The sequence below is a fragment of the Leptonychotes weddellii genome, chromosome 10 (assembly GCF_054177405.1).
Source record: "Leptonychotes weddellii isolate Sample4059 chromosome 10, ASM5417740v2, whole genome shotgun sequence".
Lineage (NCBI taxonomy): Eukaryota > Metazoa > Chordata > Mammalia > Carnivora > Phocidae > Leptonychotes > Leptonychotes weddellii.
The window spans coordinates 117,227,485-117,245,632 of record NC_138378.1 but is presented as its reverse complement, the minus strand read 5'-3'; the positions used below and the strand labels follow the sequence as shown (position 1 = coordinate 117,245,632).

The following is an 18,148-nucleotide window of genomic DNA, read 5'->3' as shown; positions in this document are numbered from 1 at the left end:
CCTCCAGTTCCATCCATGTCGTTGCAAATGGCAAGATCTCATTCCTTTTGATGGCTACATAATATTCCATTGTATATATATACCACATCTTCTTTATCCATTCATCTGTTGATGGACATCTTGGCTCTTTCCATAGTTTGGCTATTCTTACAATTCATTCTATGTAGATTTTAGTCCATGGAGAACAGAATGAAATGGCCAGATTGAAAGCAGCCCTGATTCGAGAATATGAGGACAACGATGAAGTTCACATAGAGGTTCATAATCCTCGGAATACAGAAGCTGTGACCTTGAATTTCAGAGGAGAAAAGCTAGCCAAGGTAAAAGGTTATGGTTTCTGATCTTATCCGGGTCTTTTCTAAAGGGAAATGTATACGTCTTAAAAATACAGACTTCTTTTCATCAAAGCAAGATAACGTCCTTAATGATGATTTCTGTCTACTTAGTATTGTATAAGAATTTTATCCATATGCTTTTTTAGGTCTTCTGGTCCTGCTAATTCATTTCTTCACATAGGAAGTTTTCAAGTACATTAGATCTTAATGCAGTTGAATTTGGTAGCTTTGTAATCCACATCTCCACTTCCTTTTCCTCCCTGTGTCTGAGAATAAACAAATATTCATTACTGTTTTATTACTACATCTAATACACTGTTCTGTCCACTGGTCCTTCTCCCAAAGAATCTAAAGATAGGCTCATATGTTTAAACATATATGTGGTATGTTCTCCCTCTGACCCTCCTCCCTCTCGTGCTCTCTGTCTCTCATTCTCTCTCTCTCGCAAATAAATAAATAAAATCTTGAAAAAAAAAAAAAAAGGCGCCTGGGTGGCTCAGTTGGTTAAGCGACTGCCTTCGGCTCAGGTCATGATCCTGGAGTCCCGGGATCGAGTCCCGCATCGGGCTCCCTGCTCGGCAGGGAGTCTGCTTCTCCCTCTGACCCTCCTCCCTCTCGTGCTCTCTGTCTCTCATTCTCTCTCTCGCAAATAAATAAATAAAATCTTTAAAAAAAAAAAAGAAAAATAAACATATATGTGGTATGATAGAACTTACAAAAATTTGTCCATGTTTGATGCTGAAATACAGTATTTTCAGAATTTAAAAATAAAATAGTTAAAAATCTTACCTGAGGTTTTAGAGGGATGCTGTAAGGTAGCTGCAATTGTATCTCCTGTTAAGATTTTTTTAAAGATACTTCTCAGGGGAACTTTTTAACGATTTATCTGAAGCTTTAAATATCAGACATGTATTAATGAGCAACTTTACAGCAGTTCTTTTAATATAGAATGAGCCAGATATGAGAAGGCTAATTGATGAATATCCTTCCTTGCAGTTGAGTTTGAGAGGAAAAAAAGTCAGCAGAAGTTAAGATGTGAGGCTTTTGTTGCCAAAGGACAGAGATGGTTGTATTTACTCCTGAATTAACTCGTATTCTCAAAACTTTCCAGTGGCCAGTTTAATGGAAGCAACCTTGTACCTATAGAAAAATGTGTTCAGTTAGGAATCTAAGAATTAAATTTCCCAAGCTCTGCTGGTTGAGATTTGGGGAGGGGGAGGAATTTTACAGTCAATTTAGGAGAAGCGGAGTTGAACAAAATTAAGCTGCTTTCTTTACAACAGGACTTTTCAGAGTTTTTGTTTTTACTTCTTATTTTTTTTAAGATTTTATTTACTTATTTGACAGAGAGAGTGCACACAAGCAGGGGGAGCAGCAGAGGGAGAGGGAGAAGCAGGGAGCCCAATGCGGGGCTCGAACCCAGGACCCTGGAATCATGACCTGAGCTGAAGGCAGACACTTAACTGACTGAGACACCCAGGTGCCCCCAGAGTTTTTATTAGGCCATTATACATTATAAACCTTCAAGAAATGTAGTAAGCAGCATTTAAAAATTTGTTTAACTAGAGGGGCGCCTGGGTGGTACAGTTGGTTAAGCATCCAACTTTTGATTTTAAATGCCTAATGGGCATCATTATGATTGAGTATCGGAATAATTGCGTTTTCCAAAATTGGAAATTCCACCTCCTTTTTTTTTTTTAATAGGTCATGGGCTTTTTAGCAGACAAGAAACCAGAACAAGGCCAGCGGGTCTCGGGAATACTTGTTAAAAGAAACTTTAATTATCACATACTTTCTCCTTGTGATCTCTCCAGTAAGTATACTATTAATCATCAAATATAAATTGATTTTCACATTGAAACACAATCTACGAAAACTTCTCTTACTAATGGCCAAACTTTAAGTAACAGCCAAGTCATAGAAATTGATGGGTTAGTAATGCACATAACTTAATGGGGGGGGGAATCTTCCTTGAACTATTTAAATGTTTGAATTCTTTGTGGACTTTTTTCTTAATTGGGAACATAAGTTCACCTCCGAGGTTGACTACTCCTGCTGACCCTTGACAAGCCTGTTTTCCACCTTTCGCAGTGGAGTCCTGGTACTTTTATTTTCTGAAGTAACCTTGGACTCCCCACTCATGCATTTTGATCTTTATGACCTAGACTTTTACATCGCTTGCTGGGCCTTTATGTTGTTTGTCTGTATAGATGCTGGGCCACCATTACTTTTGCCATAAATATGGTATCACGTTAAATAACTGTGCTCCGTTTTATGCACAATAAAGCACTAATAGAGTACAAGTGCTTTATGAAAGGATAAGAAATAGCAGGGTTTAGGTATTCATCTGTGAGCTGGGCCGGCGGTCAGCTTTAGCGCACCACGCAGGTGCAGTATAATTTGTCCCCCTCCCAGCGGTGAGTGCGGTCCCGCTCTGGGCCAGGCACCGTTGTCCCCCTCCCAGCGGTGAGTGCGGTCCCGCTCTGGGCCAGGCACCGTTGTCCCCCTCCCAGCGGTGAGTGCGGTCCCGCTCTGGGCCAGGCACCATGCCGGGTGCTGGAGGACTAACGATGCACTACAGAGCACAGCCCCGGCCCCTGGACGCTGCCTCATGAGAGAAGCGTCCTTGTCCAGAGCTAGTCACCACGCTGAGTGACATAGAGAAGTGCCTAAGTTTGTGAGGAGAGAACAAACAGGTCTAGAAGAGTCGGAAAGGTTTTGTAGCACTTGTGCTGCGTGGTGAAGGGTTGTCGGGAGTGGCCAAGCCCGGAATCAGCAGAGGACAAGCTGGGGTGTACTGGCTTGGAGACCTGCAGGGACCCGATGTTTTCAGGGCAGTGAGGCTGCTGTCTTATAGCTGAAGCATAAGCTAACTAGTCGGGGAGCAGGGGTGGGCGTAGGGAGTTAAAGGGGGAAATGTAGGGTGGAAAGAGATTAAGGAGCACCTTGTATGCTTTCTGAAAAACATGTTCTTGTTTACCTTGCTTTAACTTCCCTCTGCCCCTGTATGTGCAGATTGTAGATTGCAGATTGTATTTTGTGTGATTAGTATTGTTACTTAAAGTGTATTTATTCTAATTTCCTCTTCAGATTATACTGACTTGGCCATGAGCACTGTGAAACAGACCCAAGCCATTCCCTATACCGGTCCTTTTAATTTGCTCTATTACCAACTACAGAAATTGACAGGTGTGTGTATTTGTTAAAATGCACCTAATTGTTTTCTGCTTTTGAGTAAGATAAGTATATATCTGGGAAAGGATGTTATTTAATTTGGGTAATTATCTCAGAATTTGCACAAATTTTATTTGTACTTTGCTTGGACATGTTCTCAGCTTTGGTGAATTTTTGAAAGTGTACTCATAAATTTTTAAAATTGTGTTATACTTCTTATCCTTGATCCACTGAAAATTCTAAAATCAGTAATCTTTGCTCCTCATGTTTAAAATCCACTTTAGTGTATGCTAGTGCTAAATTTCATCTATTTCTTTTCTTATTCAGAAAATAAGTTTTCTGGTTCCATCAGGACCAGTCTATACAGCAGCTTTTACAAGAACACATGACCGCTGGCCAAAGGCCAGTAAAACAGCAAACCTGTTCTGTTTTCATATTAGACCATTCGGAGCTAGAGATTTTGGGGCATGAACATAATGAGGGGCACTGACTAAGTTAAAAGGTGTGGATTCCCTCTAATAAGCAGGAACATTTGAATAATAAATTATACTTTATATTAATATGCTCTTCATAATTCAAATAGCAAAATACAACCATAAAATAAACCAGTAGAACGAAAATCTTCTTTTCTTTTACTTCAGATCCTCATATCAGAATTATAGATCATAACACAGAAAGTTAATAAAATTAACCCTTAATTAAGAGGTTCCTGGGAGGACCAGAAAAGTCTCCTTTTAAACAACAGAATATTCCTGTAGAGTGATGAAGTCTATGAAGACAGAAGGCAGAAGTGACTAGTTGGAAGTAGTTGACTAGTCTCATGTTAAATTTTAAGATGCTAGTGGCTAAATCTCTTACAGAAACACATGTTTGACAATCACCAAAGTTTGTGACTGAAAAAATGTTGAAGGTCCAAGGTAAATCCTGCCTCGTTATATGAGTTTAATACATGTTGAGATCTTTCAGTTGCTGCAAGCAGTTCACATAAAACTTAGTTATTTGAAATCTAAGTACACAAATGGGTAATTTTTTCATTGTGTATCAGATTTATTTCAGCTATCTCTATAAACAAAGCAATAATAATGCCTCTGGAAGATTATCAGAAAATTATATACATCTTGATACTCTTTTTTTCAGGTGACGTGGAAGAATTAGAAATTCAAGAAAAACCTGCTCTGAAAGTATTCAAAAATATCACTGTCATACAGGAGCCAGGAATGGTGGTATTAGAAGTAAGATAAGATCATTTACCTAAACAAGGAGGGGAAAAAATTTTAAGACTTCACATGTAATTATAGAGAAAATTTGTTTCTTCTCAGTCAGGGAAAAATATATGTGTGTGTGTGCATATTTTTCTTGCCCAGATCAGCTTTAAATATGACATAGCTGGGCACTTTCTATGTAGTTCCAATAACATAGAAACTAATATGAAGGGCAACTGGGTACCTCAGTCCGTTGAGCATCCAGCTCAACTGTCTCAGCTCAGGTTTTGATCTCAGGGTCATGAGTTCAAGGCCTGCACTGGGCTCCATGCCTGGTGTGGAGCCTAGTTGAAAAGAAAAGAAAAGAAATGAGGGGCGCCTGGGTGGCTCAGTTGTTAAGTGTTTGCCTTCAGCTCCGGTCATGATCCCACGGTCCTGGGATTGAGCCCCGCATCAGGCTCCCTGCTCTGCGGGAAGCCTGCTTCTCCCTCTCTCACTCCCCCTGCTTGTGTTCCCTCTCTCGCTGTGTCTCTCTCTGTCAAATAAATAAATAAAATCTAAAAAAAAAAAAAAAAAGAAATGGAACTAATGTTAAATTAAGGCTTAATATTTAGTATGTGTAGTGAATATAGGTCTCATGTGAGAAGTCCCAACTAATTTTGTGATAGTGCTGGATGTCTTCACTTATATCAAAATATCCAACATTCTCAAGATAAAAATCAAATTCTGTTACTTTGAAACAAATAGACGTCACGCAGCGCTCTTAAGAGTGGAATTTTGAAAATTCAAATAAGCAATATTACTTTGACCCAAATACACAAAGGCTAGAAACCACTGTGTGTGGTTCCTACTATTAGAATTTTAAATTCCTACTGGTAGAATTTGGAACCCAGACACCAAATTAATTTGATGGTTGATTTTGATAACTTGGCATCTGTTAAGTTTAAAGAAGGACTTTCAAAGTGAATCCTGGAACCAAATGATCCAGGGAAGTACCTCATCTCTTTCTCTGCCTCGAGGTAGAATCCTGTGTAAATTCCCCATCTAGATGGTCTGCTGTTCTGTTCTTACAGATTTTTTTTTTTAAGATTTTGGCCATTTCTTTTGGAGAGAGGGAGAGAGAAAGTGCGCATGCACAAGCTTTGAGAGGGATAGCGGGAAAGAATCTTTTTTTTTTTTTTTAAAGATTTTATTTATTTATTTATTAGAGAGCGAGCGAGAGAGAAACAGCATGAGAGGGGGGAGGGTCAGACGAGAAGCAGGCTCCCCGCCGAGCCGGGAGCCGCTCAATCCCGGGACTCCGGGATCATGACCCGAGCCGAAGACAGTCGCTCAACCATCTGAGCCACCCAGGTGCCCCGGGAAAGAATCTTAAAGCAGACTCCCTGCTGAGCGCAGAGCCCACGCACAGGGCTCCATCTCATGACCCCGAGACCACGACCTGAACTGAAATCAAGAGTAGCACGCTCAACCGACTGAGCCCCCAGGCGCCCCTTACACATTAGGGAAGGCACTTGTTCCTGAAATAATTCACCTGGTCCCACATTCACCTGGCAGAGGAGGAAAACCGTCTTGGAGCCCTGGGCATGTGCAGGGGCAAGGGGCCTAGGCTTCGCGTGGGAAACAAAAGGAAGTGTTTAAAAATACCGCCTTCTTCCCATGCTGTGTGCTTATGAAACCCAGTGCTCAGGGATCTGCATTTGATCCCAGTACCTGAGTTACTGCTGTGTTACCTCATGCAAGTGACCTCTGTAAAATGAAGGTGTTCTGAGGATCAAGTGTGGGGATGCCCATAAAGCCCTTGCCTCAGAGGAAGCACTCAGTACATCTTAGAGAAGTCCAGCATTATTAATTGCAGGTTAGTTTCAGTCAGTGGAAATGCACGACGCAAAGTCCCGTACGTACAGTCCGTGGATGCGCAGGTAGCGCGCACAGCGTTTGTGGCCGGCCCTGCTCACACCGTTCTGCTGCTGCCCTTTTCTTCACAGTGGCTGGCAAACCCTTCCAATGACATGTATGCAGACACAGTAACAACCGTGATACTGGAAGTCCAGTCCAACCCGAAGATAAGGAAAGGTACGGAATGATTGCATTTTTATCAATTAATTCTTTCACTTCTCCCATGGTCTGTGAACTAAAAAGCAAAAGACAGAATCCTAGAATCTGAAATCTGCTTGTTCCACTCCTGTAGCCTTCAAGATACAATATGTGCATAACACTGCATGTTACTCATATTTTACTTCTTGTCCTGGGTCTTTATTTGTGCTGTTGCCGAAAATCTGGTTGCCATGAACACTAAGATAAAATTCCTTAGTCACAGTCCTCTCAATCAGAAATTCCAAAATATTGCTGAATCGAGCCAGCAGTCTAATAAGAAAATCGGTGGCCCTGTTGGTGTTCAGGAAAACCCATTGAACAGAATGGAATCCCTCCTTACGGCAATTTTGCAGTCACTTTAGGTTTTCTTTTCTAAGTAGCCATTTTCAGTCAAAGAAGACACTAGTGAAGATATCTGTGTTATTTCTTTCCAGTTGTATCTATTTTATACATAACTCAGTGTAACGCTTCATTGGCATGGAAGGTAGCCCATGAAGAATTCGGGGAAGCCTCCCAGCCTTTACCCTTCTCATGGTACCAGGTTGTGCTCTGAGAAAATGATTCTCTTCCTTGAAATTACAAAGAATAAACAAGTAGGTAGTCTTTGATTGCAGGAGGAAAAAACGTTTTGCTGGATACTTAATAATCCATTGTCTTGTACCTGACCGCGTCTGTATGATGAACCGAATAAATACCTAGACGAATCTTTTTTTTTTTTTTTTAAAGATTTTATTTATATATTTGACAGAGAGAGACACAGTGAGAGAGGGAACGCAAGCAGGGGGAGTGGGAGAGGGAGAAGCAGGCTGCCCACCAAGCAGGAAGCCCGATGCGGGGCTCGATCCCAGGACTCAGGGATCATGACCTGAGCGAAGGCAGACGCTTAACGACTGAGCCACCCAGGCGCCCCTAGACGAATCTAACTTACTTATCTGAGGTACTGGTGAGCGCTTGTATTTGTTTTGAGTAATAGTAAAATGGTGAAAACGTTCATCTGGACGCCGCCGGTGACCTGTGTTGGTGGAATTAGCTGGTGGGGAGCGGCCACCCCGTGTGCATGTAGGATGGCTCCTCCACGAGCCCGGGTTCTCCCGGGGTGCCCACTCAGTGTCAGCGTGTGTCCCCGGGCACAGAAGTACACATGTGGCGGAACAGCGCGAAAGGCGGTTGTCAGGTTTTTCTTATTTTCCTATTTTACATTTTCCTTAGGTGATAGAAATACAAAGGACAAAGCGCGAGGTGGAGGTGTGTGGGAAGGAGGAGCTTCCTTGCGCTGACGTCACAACCGATGAGTGGTGGTGCGCTGAGGGGCAGAGTGGAGGGCAGAGAACAAGAAGGAAGGGTTCAAATCCAGAGCCTTGAGTGGGCACACCCTGCAGGATCGATGCCCACTTCCCTGAGAACACAGCCGGCCTTCCCTTTGTATCTTAGCTTTGTTCCGTTCAGATCAGACACTCAGAACTGAATTGCTTTAACCTCCCGGACTCCTTTCTGTTCACTGCATTTTGATAACCCTTTTGTAAAATGAAGTCTGTCCTGTGATATAAGCACCTGATGTCAGTATTTTTGTCAGGTATTTGTGTACTTTTCCGAAATATGAGACATTACGCACAAACGGTGTTAGGATGCTGGGGGGGTCTTCAGGGCCATGTCACGTCGTAGCCACCCTGAGCCCGTTTCCGCGCTGCGTGGTGGGGCAGGGGCCTCGGGGCGTGTTGGGCCTGAGCCTGTCGACTTTGGTGTCCAGACGCCATCTGCAGCTGTGACAAAGCTGCCGCTTAGCGACTGTGCTGGAAAACGAGAACAGATAATCACCAAATGTGTCCTGTCTGTGTCGAACAGGAAGGAGCGCGCGAGCGACCTTAGATGGGTCTGACTTTATATTGCGCATTTCTCTTAGTACTCTGGTCCAGAGTGAAAGTGTGCCTTTACTCTGATCTGTGCTAGTCAGCAATGGCTATTATATTATTAGTGATCCATTTTTAATAATAATAACAACAGTGTAAACATTGCTTCCTAAGGTTAGCGTCTGGGCACTCCGCAGGGAGTCACTGCAGACAGGCTACAAGAGGGTTTTTTCCATGAGTTAACTGTGCTGAATTAGCTGGCGGCCCTGGGTTCCCTAGTGCTTCCCTGCTTTGTGTTGTATTCAGAAAAGGAGAGTCTGTTCTTCCGGAGCAATGAGGTGCTTGCAAAGCTAGCATTCATTTGACAAATATTTATCGAGCACCTTCTGTTGGGCAGGTATTATTCTCGGTGCTCAGGGCACAGCAGCGAACACGGCAGATGGTTAGTGAGCACCGGGGAGCTGGTGGTCTAGTGAGCGCCAGGGCGGCTCCATAGGGTTTGGAGCAGGGGCAGAAGTGTAGGGCTTTATGGACCATTTTAAGGACTTTGGACTTGTAGTCTGAGTGAAGCATGTTATGTTGTAAGGTTTTTAAAGGGTTGCGCTGGTGCTCGTTGAGAGACTGGGAGGGCAAGTAAAGAAAGGTGTTTCAGTTGAGAGCTTTTGTGGCCATGCGGGTGGGGGGGTGGCAGAAAGTGCTTGGGTTCTGGAGATGGGTTGAAGGTCAAGCCTGCAGTCTTTCCTGCTGGGTTAGATACAGAGGGTGAGAGAAAGCAGACAAGATGAATTTTAAAGAGAGAAGACAGTGACCCAAGGAGTGTATGTGCTACATTAGCCTGGAAATACAACTTGTGTTTTTATCTGTGTGTGTGTTTAGCCCCGCCTTCAATTTCTGTATCCCCCTGTTCTCATCAAGGACACACAGCCAAGCTTAAGCATTTTCAAAATATATTCTTTTATGTTCTGTTCCATTACGTCCTTCCGTTTGGCACTGCACCTGTTTTCAGCACGTCTGTGTCCTGACACACACGCCTACTAGGGGCAGGTGTACATAGATAACTATGATTTCACATTGTACACATATAATCTTGGGTATCTGAGGAGTTTGTCATAAATATTAGTGATAAATAGGCAAATATGCATACATGTGCACTCAGAATTTGGAAAGTTTCTTTTAATAGTTTCATAGCTTAGATAGTTTTTAATGTATTTCATGGGATTTTACATGTCAGTTAAATGCTTGTTTAATACTTAACAGAATTAATGATTATAATTAAAGTATAAGGTTTTATTATATAGCTTTCTTGGCTGGCATCTGGTTCATTGTATATTCAGTTAAAACTCAAAACTATTTCACCATAAGGAAAAAACCTTTTGCGACTGTGGGTTGTGATGGATGGTTAACTGCACTTCTTGCGATTATTTCGCTGTGTATACAAATATCAAATCATCATGTTGTATACCTGAAATTAATATAATGTTATATACCAGTGAGACCTGCATTTTTTAAAAAGAAGGAAAAAGCCTCATGATTTAAAAGCAATCAGAGTAACTGTAGTCTGACTTACAGAATAATTTAGGAAAAATGGCAGTCTGGCTCTTTTCCACAGACTAGGTTCACTATGATCAACTTGAAAACACTTATATCACTCCACAAAGAAACGTCATATTCTTTAGCTATCAGCCCCCAATCAAGATGGCCACTAATCTGCTTGCTTTTTTTTTCTCCTACTTTCTCTCTCTATGGATTTACCTCTTCTGGACATTTCATAAAAATTGAATCATAATACACGGTTTTTTGTGACTGGCTTCTTTCACTTAGCATAATGCTTTCAAGTTTCATCCATATTGTAGCATGAATCAGGACTTCATTCCTTTTCATGGCGAAATAATTTTCCATTGTATACCACATTTTGTCTCTCCATTCATTAGTTGATAGACATTTGGGTTGTTTCTACCATTTGGCTGTCATGGATAATGTTGCTCTCAGCATTGATGTACAAGTTTTTGTGTAGACATGTGTTTTCACTTCTCTTGGGTCTGTACCTGGGAGTAGAGTTGCTGGGTCATATGCTAACTGAATGTTTCACTTTTCAAGGAACTGCCAGCCAGTTCTGCATGGTTTTGCTGCTGGTGATGGGCTGGGGGGCACTTACTGATGTCCCGGGGCACACTTGAAACACCAGATCATCTTCCTGAACTGTCAGATTACCGTGTTTTGGGGAGGGAAAGCTAAGTGATCTAACTGGTGCATGGTTTTAAATATTAATTTTATTAAAATCAGTATAGGTACAAGAATGCAAAAGTTATATAATGTTTTAGGTAAAATGAAAGCTCCAGAGATCTCTGAGCCAGGATGTGCCCCAGGAGTCCTAGAGTTACAAGGTTACTTCCGCACATACATGAAATGTGGAAAAGTTTGAGGAGCATTATAAATAAAATGTAAAGTAATCTTAAATGTCATTTTGTGGTTCTGCATTTAACAAGAACAAAAGATAAAGGGATGAAAATAGCAATTTGCCTCAGCAGGTAGATGGTTTGTTTGTCACTTGAAGGATTCCATAGTTGATCACCTTAAATCTTATCAGTAACTGTGTTCTGATATTGACTCGGGAACTATTCTAAATAAGAATTTGGAAATTGATCTCTGTTGCTTTTTTTTCCCCAGGTGCAGTACAAAAGGTTTCTAAAAAATTAGAAATGCACGTTTATAGCAAGAGGCTGGAGATCATGCTCCAGTAAGTATTGTCCCCATTATTGCCCCATAAGGGGTGGTGAGGCCAAGGGCGGGAAGGAGGAGGCCGGGATTTAGTTCTGGCTCACTGATGGTTGTGAAGCTCAGACAGGTCTCTTAATTGCTCTGAATGTCTGTGTTTGTATCCGTAAAGTGGTTTGAACCTCATCCTTCCAGCTAACACTCTAGCTAGTTCCAAATACTTGTGACCTTGGTTAGCTCTTTCTGGCATGGTCGACTGAGATTCGTACATCTTTACTGAGGTCAAGTACTAAACTCTTCACCTGGTGTTAATGTGCCTTTAAGAATTACTATACATGTTCTCCTTAAATGTGAGTTCTGCGTTAAGAATGGTTTTCTTCTGGACTCTTCTCAGATAATAAGTCTGTAAACTAAGAAGTACCTTTAAACTCAGTATTTTTCTAAACACCAGATATTAGGTCTTTCCCCTTTTCTCAAATACTCTTTAAGACTGATTTGGGGGAGCTCCTGGCTAGCTCAGTCAGTGGATCATGTGACTCTTGATCACAAGGTCATGAGTTGAAGCCCCACAGTGGGTGTGGAGCCTACTTAAAATAAAAATTTTTTTAGATACTGATTTGGGGATTTTTTTTCCAGATAAAATAATCACTTGCATCATAGTGGATAACCACCATTTAAGCTATGTATTATGCCAAGAAAAGGAAAATTAAAAGATTTGAACATAGTATCTCTCAAATTCTTGTTGAGTGACTGCTTCTACTTTTTTTTCTCACTTTTATTAACTGCCTCTGTATTTAAATTGAAAGTTCATTGACTAGATGTCTTAACAAAAGAAGGTCCTCTGCATATTGGAGGTTTTATGTTAACCTATCTGTTCCTTCCTTCCCCCCAAATTCCTCACTGATAATCTTTTAAGGCAGCCAATTAGTAGCTTTTAAAAAACGGATAGGCTTTCAGAGGTGACCTTGCTAGAAGAAGCTACCACACATCTTCAGAAAAATGTTCTTGGTGTTGCCATTTTGATATTAAAAAGCATCCCTGTCGTACAGACTGGAAAGTAGCTCACAGGCGGGAACAGGGACAGGCAGTGCCATTCAAAAGGCAGCAGCTTCTGTGTTTGTGTCCCCACCCCTGCGGTCAGAGCAGTCCCCCCCCCCCCCGCCGCCCCCGCCCCGTCCCCGCCCCGTCCCCGACTCTTGTCTGCAGAGGGCTGCACTCTGCAGTTTCGGAAAGCCCGACCTGCCAGCCTGAGTGTCCTAATCATTCGAGATCCTGGACGCCCGGGACAGTCGGGTGAGACTGCGCAACTTAACACACAGCCTCCCACGCTTTTATCTTTGTCGTCGAGGGGTTAGATGCCCGTCCCCGCAGCCCCTCCCAGGAGTCCAGGTTAAAAAGCGCTTCCGCGGAAGGCAGGTGTCGGGGGCCTGCGGGGCCCGCGGGGCACGCGACTGGAACAGCTGTGCCGTCTGGCAGCGCTGCTGCTGGAAGCTTCGCGGAGAGCAAACCGGTGTTGCCCTGGACGGGCTAAGCCCCCCCAGGCAGCACAGTCGGTGGTGCCGGAGGGAAGCTCGCTGGGCTGCGGGCGATCCTGACAGGCCGCCGCCCTCCCGCCTTCTCTCCGCGGCTTGCTGGCCCGGCCGCCGCCCTGTCCCTCTTCCTCGCCCTTCCACACACACACGTGAACTGTGAGAAACAGGAACAGGAGCCAAAGAGCCAGAGCTTACGTTCGCCTCATGAACGTGACATTCCGGAGTGTTTAGACTTCCAATCGATCATAATCTAAAAACTCCAGTCGTTTAAATCCTTAGTATTGTGTAGGTGGGAGTTTACTGGTTTCTGTAAACAAACCAGGAATTGATTACATGAACATGAGATATTTTTTCCCTACCTTTTGAATATATTTCTGTAGTTAAAATACAGCATTTTTCCTTAGTAACTAGGTTACCCAGCCAAGTTTATTCAAACGTATTTATTACCATTAACTTCCTAAAAGCAGGCGGCTGGCCGGGCCTCCCCGTGACCCCGCGGGCTCCGCGTGGGCAGTGCCGGCCTGTCTGGCTTGTCAGACCGCGGGCTGCCCCCAGGCCTGGCTCCAGCCTGCTGCTTGGACGGCGGTTGCAGGCGCCTGGGCAACTGATGCGGACGGACGTGGAAATTAATGATTAAACTCTAGCTCCTTGGCGACAGACGCAGTCTCTCAGTGACTTCCATCCCTAAGAAGTTGGCACATAGCAGATGGTCAGTGAAGAGTTTAACTCAAAGGAGGCGTTTGAAATTGATTCAGAGGAGCAGACAGCAGCGGACTTGAGTCTGTTCAGTGGAGATGCCTGCATTTCAATCCCAGCCCCGCTGCCTTCCAGCCGTGGGGGCTGCAGGCAAATCCCTTCCCTGGGTCTTGTTTTCCTCCTGTGTAAAAGAGGCTTCTTACTAAAATTGTAAGTTAAGATCATGTGTATAAAGTGCATAGCACAATACCAGCTGAAGAAAGCATGCTTTTTTTTTGTTAAGTAAGCGCTTGGCCCGACGTGGGGCTCGAACTCACAACCCTGAGGTCAAGAGTCACATGCTCTACCAGCTGAGCCAGCCAGGTGCCCCTGAAGAAAGCAGTCTTACTAAATGATTGCTGTGTACTTTAACCATTTTATAAAATTAGTAAAATATGTGAAGTTAAATTAAATACATCTCAGGAATAGATAGAAGTATTCTACTTCAGAACTAGGGGTTATCTTCAATATTATTTTTCCCCTGGTATATAAAAATGTACTTGACTTACTTGTTAATGCATTTTGCACTAATACTGCATCTTTGTTTATCTTTAAGGGACATATTTGGAGAAGACTGTGTAAGTGTAAAAGATGGTTCTATTCTCAGTGTCACAGTGGACGGGAAAACTGCTAATATAAACTTGGAGACACGGGTATGTAGCTGCTCCTTCCCACATTTCAGGACATTTGGGAAAGAAAGTTAAAACAAAAGTAATCTCTGGTCTCACACCAGACAGCTCACTTCCGCATTTTGGCATTTCCTTCCAGTGTTTTTTCCTACATTTGCTTTTTACAGGCTTTATGTTATTATATGTAAAGTTACACATTCCTGTTTTTTTTCTTTCTTTTTTTTTAAGCTTATTTATTTTTTTAGTAATCTCTACACCTAGTGTGGGGCTCAGACTCACGACCCCAAGATCAAAAGTCGGATGCTCTTCTGACCGAGCCGGCCAGGCGCCCTGCGTTCTTGCCCCATCCTGTCCTAAGTGTTTTTTTTTTTTAAGATTTTATTTATTTATTTGACAGAGAGAGACACAGCGAGAGAGGGACCACAAGCAGGAGGAGTAGGAGAGGGAGAAGCAGGCTTCCCGCTGAGCAGCGAGCCCGATGCGGGGCTCGATACCGGGACCCTGGGATCATGACCTGAGCTGAAGGCAGATGCTTAACGACTGAGCCACCCAGGCGCCCCTGTCCTAAGTGTTCTTGCGCCTTGCTGCACAGCACACGGTTCTTGTGTGTATATTCCCCGTCATTTACTTTTGCACGAGAGGCCTGAGTCCATTTCTCTTATTTGGCATCCAGTTGATTCCAGATTTTTTCAGAGAAGCTGTTCTCTGGTTTTACCAGCAAGATCCAAGTGGCTTTTCCAAACAATGGGATTCAAGATTTTGGGGCCTGCTCTGGTCTTACGCTACAGATCCTGCATAATTATTTCATAAGCATAAGTGAATACGTATATCTTACAGTCTTGTTTTTGAAGATTAGAACAGTTCTACTAAACAAACAACATAGGTTTTAAATTTATGTTCTTTGACTATATAGATGCTTTGAGGAGACACTAGTTTATTTTATCCCACTAGAAAAATAAGCTAAGAATATAAGCAAGTGGTTCACTAGAGAAGAAGTCTGGACAGCCAGCAAGCACGTGAATCAGATGTTCAGCTCCGATCCACTAGTAATTAGAGGAAATACGGATTGAAAGTACAAAACCTCACTGTTTGCTTAACACTTGGGCACAGATGAACAAGAGTGCTGGGCCCGGCGCCGGGGAAAACCGGGCCACAGTTTATTATCAGGGTCAGTTTGGGGCCGGGAGGGGGTTGTAAATGAGCTGGCACGTTCTTTCCGCAGTGTAGTTGGTGAAATGCTTAGAAAAGCTCAGAAAAGTAAATACCTTTATCCACAATTCCACTTACTGCATCTAATCAAAGAAAATAATTGGACAAGTTAATAATAAAATAATTCGAGCAAAGATATATACAAGGATTTCTCTTCTAGCGTTGATTGTAACATCAGCAGAACTGCAAGAGACCGAAATATGCACGAGTAGGAAACTAAATGAAATCACAATAGATTGTGTGTGTGGTGTACTCCCCGACACGGAGGTCTGTACAGGCAGCCATCAGCAGGAGGGCGATGGGGATCACTGATGGGCACAGTTGTCCCCCCGCATCAGTGAGGGGCAAGAAAAGTTAACAAGATCGCAAGTATGACAAATTACCCCATTTTGGTTTTAAAGAAATACATATGTGTAGCTCAAAGTCTGGAAGGTTATACGCTGAAATGTTCACAGGAGTTATCATTAGGTTATAGAATTAAGGGTGTTACTTTTTCTTTCCTTACTAAGTTGTAATATGAGCAATATTTATAGTATGATAAAATTTTAAAACCACATATAGTGTTTTGTAGCTGAGAAATTACTAGAAGATTATTAGTCTAAATCAGATTTAATACAGATTTTGAGCTTGCTAAGTAATTGGTATTACAAAGACTGAGTTCCTGGTAATGAAACTTACTGGGTCAGAATATGGGCTTTGAATTAAATCTAGTTCACTAGATTTTCCATTTATTCCTTTTTCCAAAATTAACCTCTAATTAGACCCAGTGATTGTGCAGTCGCGCTCCGCAGGTCGGGCCCACGCCTGCAGGCCTGAGGGCCACAGCTCGGGGCCCCAGATGCCAGGTTTCGGTGACCCCCGCCCCTCCCGGAAATGAGGATCGCTAAAGAGGATCAGTCTGTCTTCCGTAGAACACTTGTAGACACTTAGGGTGAAAGGCCTGTTTGTGCTTTCACTTTCAGACTGTAGAATGCGAAGAAGGGAGCGAGGAAGACGAATCCCTGCGGGAAATGGTGGAGCTAGCCGCACAGAGGCTGTATGAGGCCCTCACCCCCGTTCACTGACAGCCGGCCGCCTCCGGCGACGTGAGCTTCTTCGGAACGCTTGACTCCACTTCTGTGACTTAAAATAAAATACCTTAGTTTCTCGGGAGTAGCCTAGTGACTTGTGACGTCAAAGGGCCCTGATTCCAACAGCTTGGGTGCTGCTAAATTACCAGCTGATCTGTCCATTATTCCAAAATATTTGCTGAATAAACTGCCTAAGCTGCCAGTGAAACCTTTCAGATCTGCTCATAGCAACTGAATCAGTGTCTTCGTGGCCTTTTTAAGGAAAGAAAATGCATGATGGTTTGTATTTTTATGTCCATATTCTGAAGGGAATTAATAGAGATTATCACCTCAAGTGCTTTTCTGTTCCCTCCTGATACTCTTGGCAAATTCCTTAATTTGTACATTTGTAAAATTACGACTTTCGGGATTCAGTGATATTTTCTTTCAATTCAAAGATACTCAGTTCACATTCAATTCAGAGATATTCAGACTATAATTTTTATGCCTCAAGCTCCAGGGGATTCAGGTGTGAGTTGTTGAATTGCTCTGTGTGTAAATTAATCATTAGGCCAGTTTTCTGAAGCGTGTGTAAGACGCGTGCAGACTTGCAAGTAACTGGCACAGGAGTGTAGGGGTGCGGCGTGCTGAGGGAGCAGATCAGCCGGGGTGTCCTTGGGGTCTGCTTCCACGCATGGGTCTGACTGCCGCCTCTGCGGGGGGGCGAGCACGAGCAGAAACTCGCTCTCACCTTCCTGCCCAACTCGAGAGTCGCTCACACTCACCGTCAAGCTAAAGGCGTCCGCCAACCACAGTCCCTAAACTCCACCGACCCTGTTAGTCCTCTCCTTGCCTCACCTCTTGGTGACTTACAGCCACCAAGCGCTCCTTCCCTGTGTTGTGACAAGCTTGAGTGCACAAATCTGAAGTTTTACTTGAAATAGTTCTGTAAGATACCCTACCCCACTTTTGTCTCTGGCCCAAACCAAAGTTCTAAGGGTCACCATTGGTGTCATGTAAGACTTTATGATAGATTTTTTTTTTTAAAGATTTATTTTATTTTAGAGAAAGCAAGAGAACAAGCAGGAGGGGCAGAGGGAGAGAATCCCAAGCAGACTCCTGCCAAGCACGGAGCCCAACGTGGGGCTCGATCTCACGACCTGAGCCGAAATCAAGAGTCGGTCGCTCAACCAACAGAGCCACCCAGGCACCCCAGTTTTGAGAGATTTAAAAACATTTTTAAGTTACAAAAAATACATACCTGTAGTATCTTTTTTTTTTAAAGATTTTATTTATTTATTTGACAGAGAGAGAAAGAGAACAAGTAGGCAGAGAGGCAGGCGGAGGGAGAGGGAGAAGCAGGCTTCCTGCGGAGCAGGGAGCCCGACGCGGGGCTCGATCCCAGGACCCCAGGATCATGACCTGAGCCGAAGGCAGCCACTTAACCAACTGAGCCACCCAGGTGCCCCCATACCTGTAATATCTTAATAAGACAGTATATATATAGTAAAAAGGGAATGTGCTTTTTCCCCTAGTCCCTCTCCCTGAGGTAAGCAATTTGAGTTAAGGATTCCAATTGCTCTTGAGTCTGCCCTTGTCTTCTCTCCACGGTGGCTCTGAGTCC

General features: G+C 43.3%; 1 protein-coding gene across 1 annotated transcript in view; it reads left to right on the top strand.

Annotated features, from left to right (window-relative positions):
• The window catches only part of CPSF3 (cleavage and polyadenylation specific factor 3), a 32,252-nt gene extending 15,499 nt beyond the window's left edge, over positions 1–16,753 (top strand). The window contains exons 7-14 of the mRNA XM_081797311.1: positions 168–320; positions 2,040–2,148; positions 3,426–3,524; positions 4,647–4,741; positions 6,700–6,787; positions 11,323–11,392; positions 14,194–14,290; positions 16,438–16,753. Coding sequence (XP_081653437.1) covers positions 168–320; positions 2,040–2,148; positions 3,426–3,524; positions 4,647–4,741; positions 6,700–6,787; positions 11,323–11,392; positions 14,194–14,290; positions 16,438–16,539 — 813 coding nt within the window. The 3' untranslated portion in view covers positions 16,540–16,753. The remainder of the gene's footprint in view (positions 1–167; positions 321–2,039; positions 2,149–3,425; positions 3,525–4,646; positions 4,742–6,699; positions 6,788–11,322; positions 11,393–14,193; positions 14,291–16,437) is intronic.
• The last annotated feature ends 1,395 nt before the right edge of the window (positions 16,754–18,148 follow it).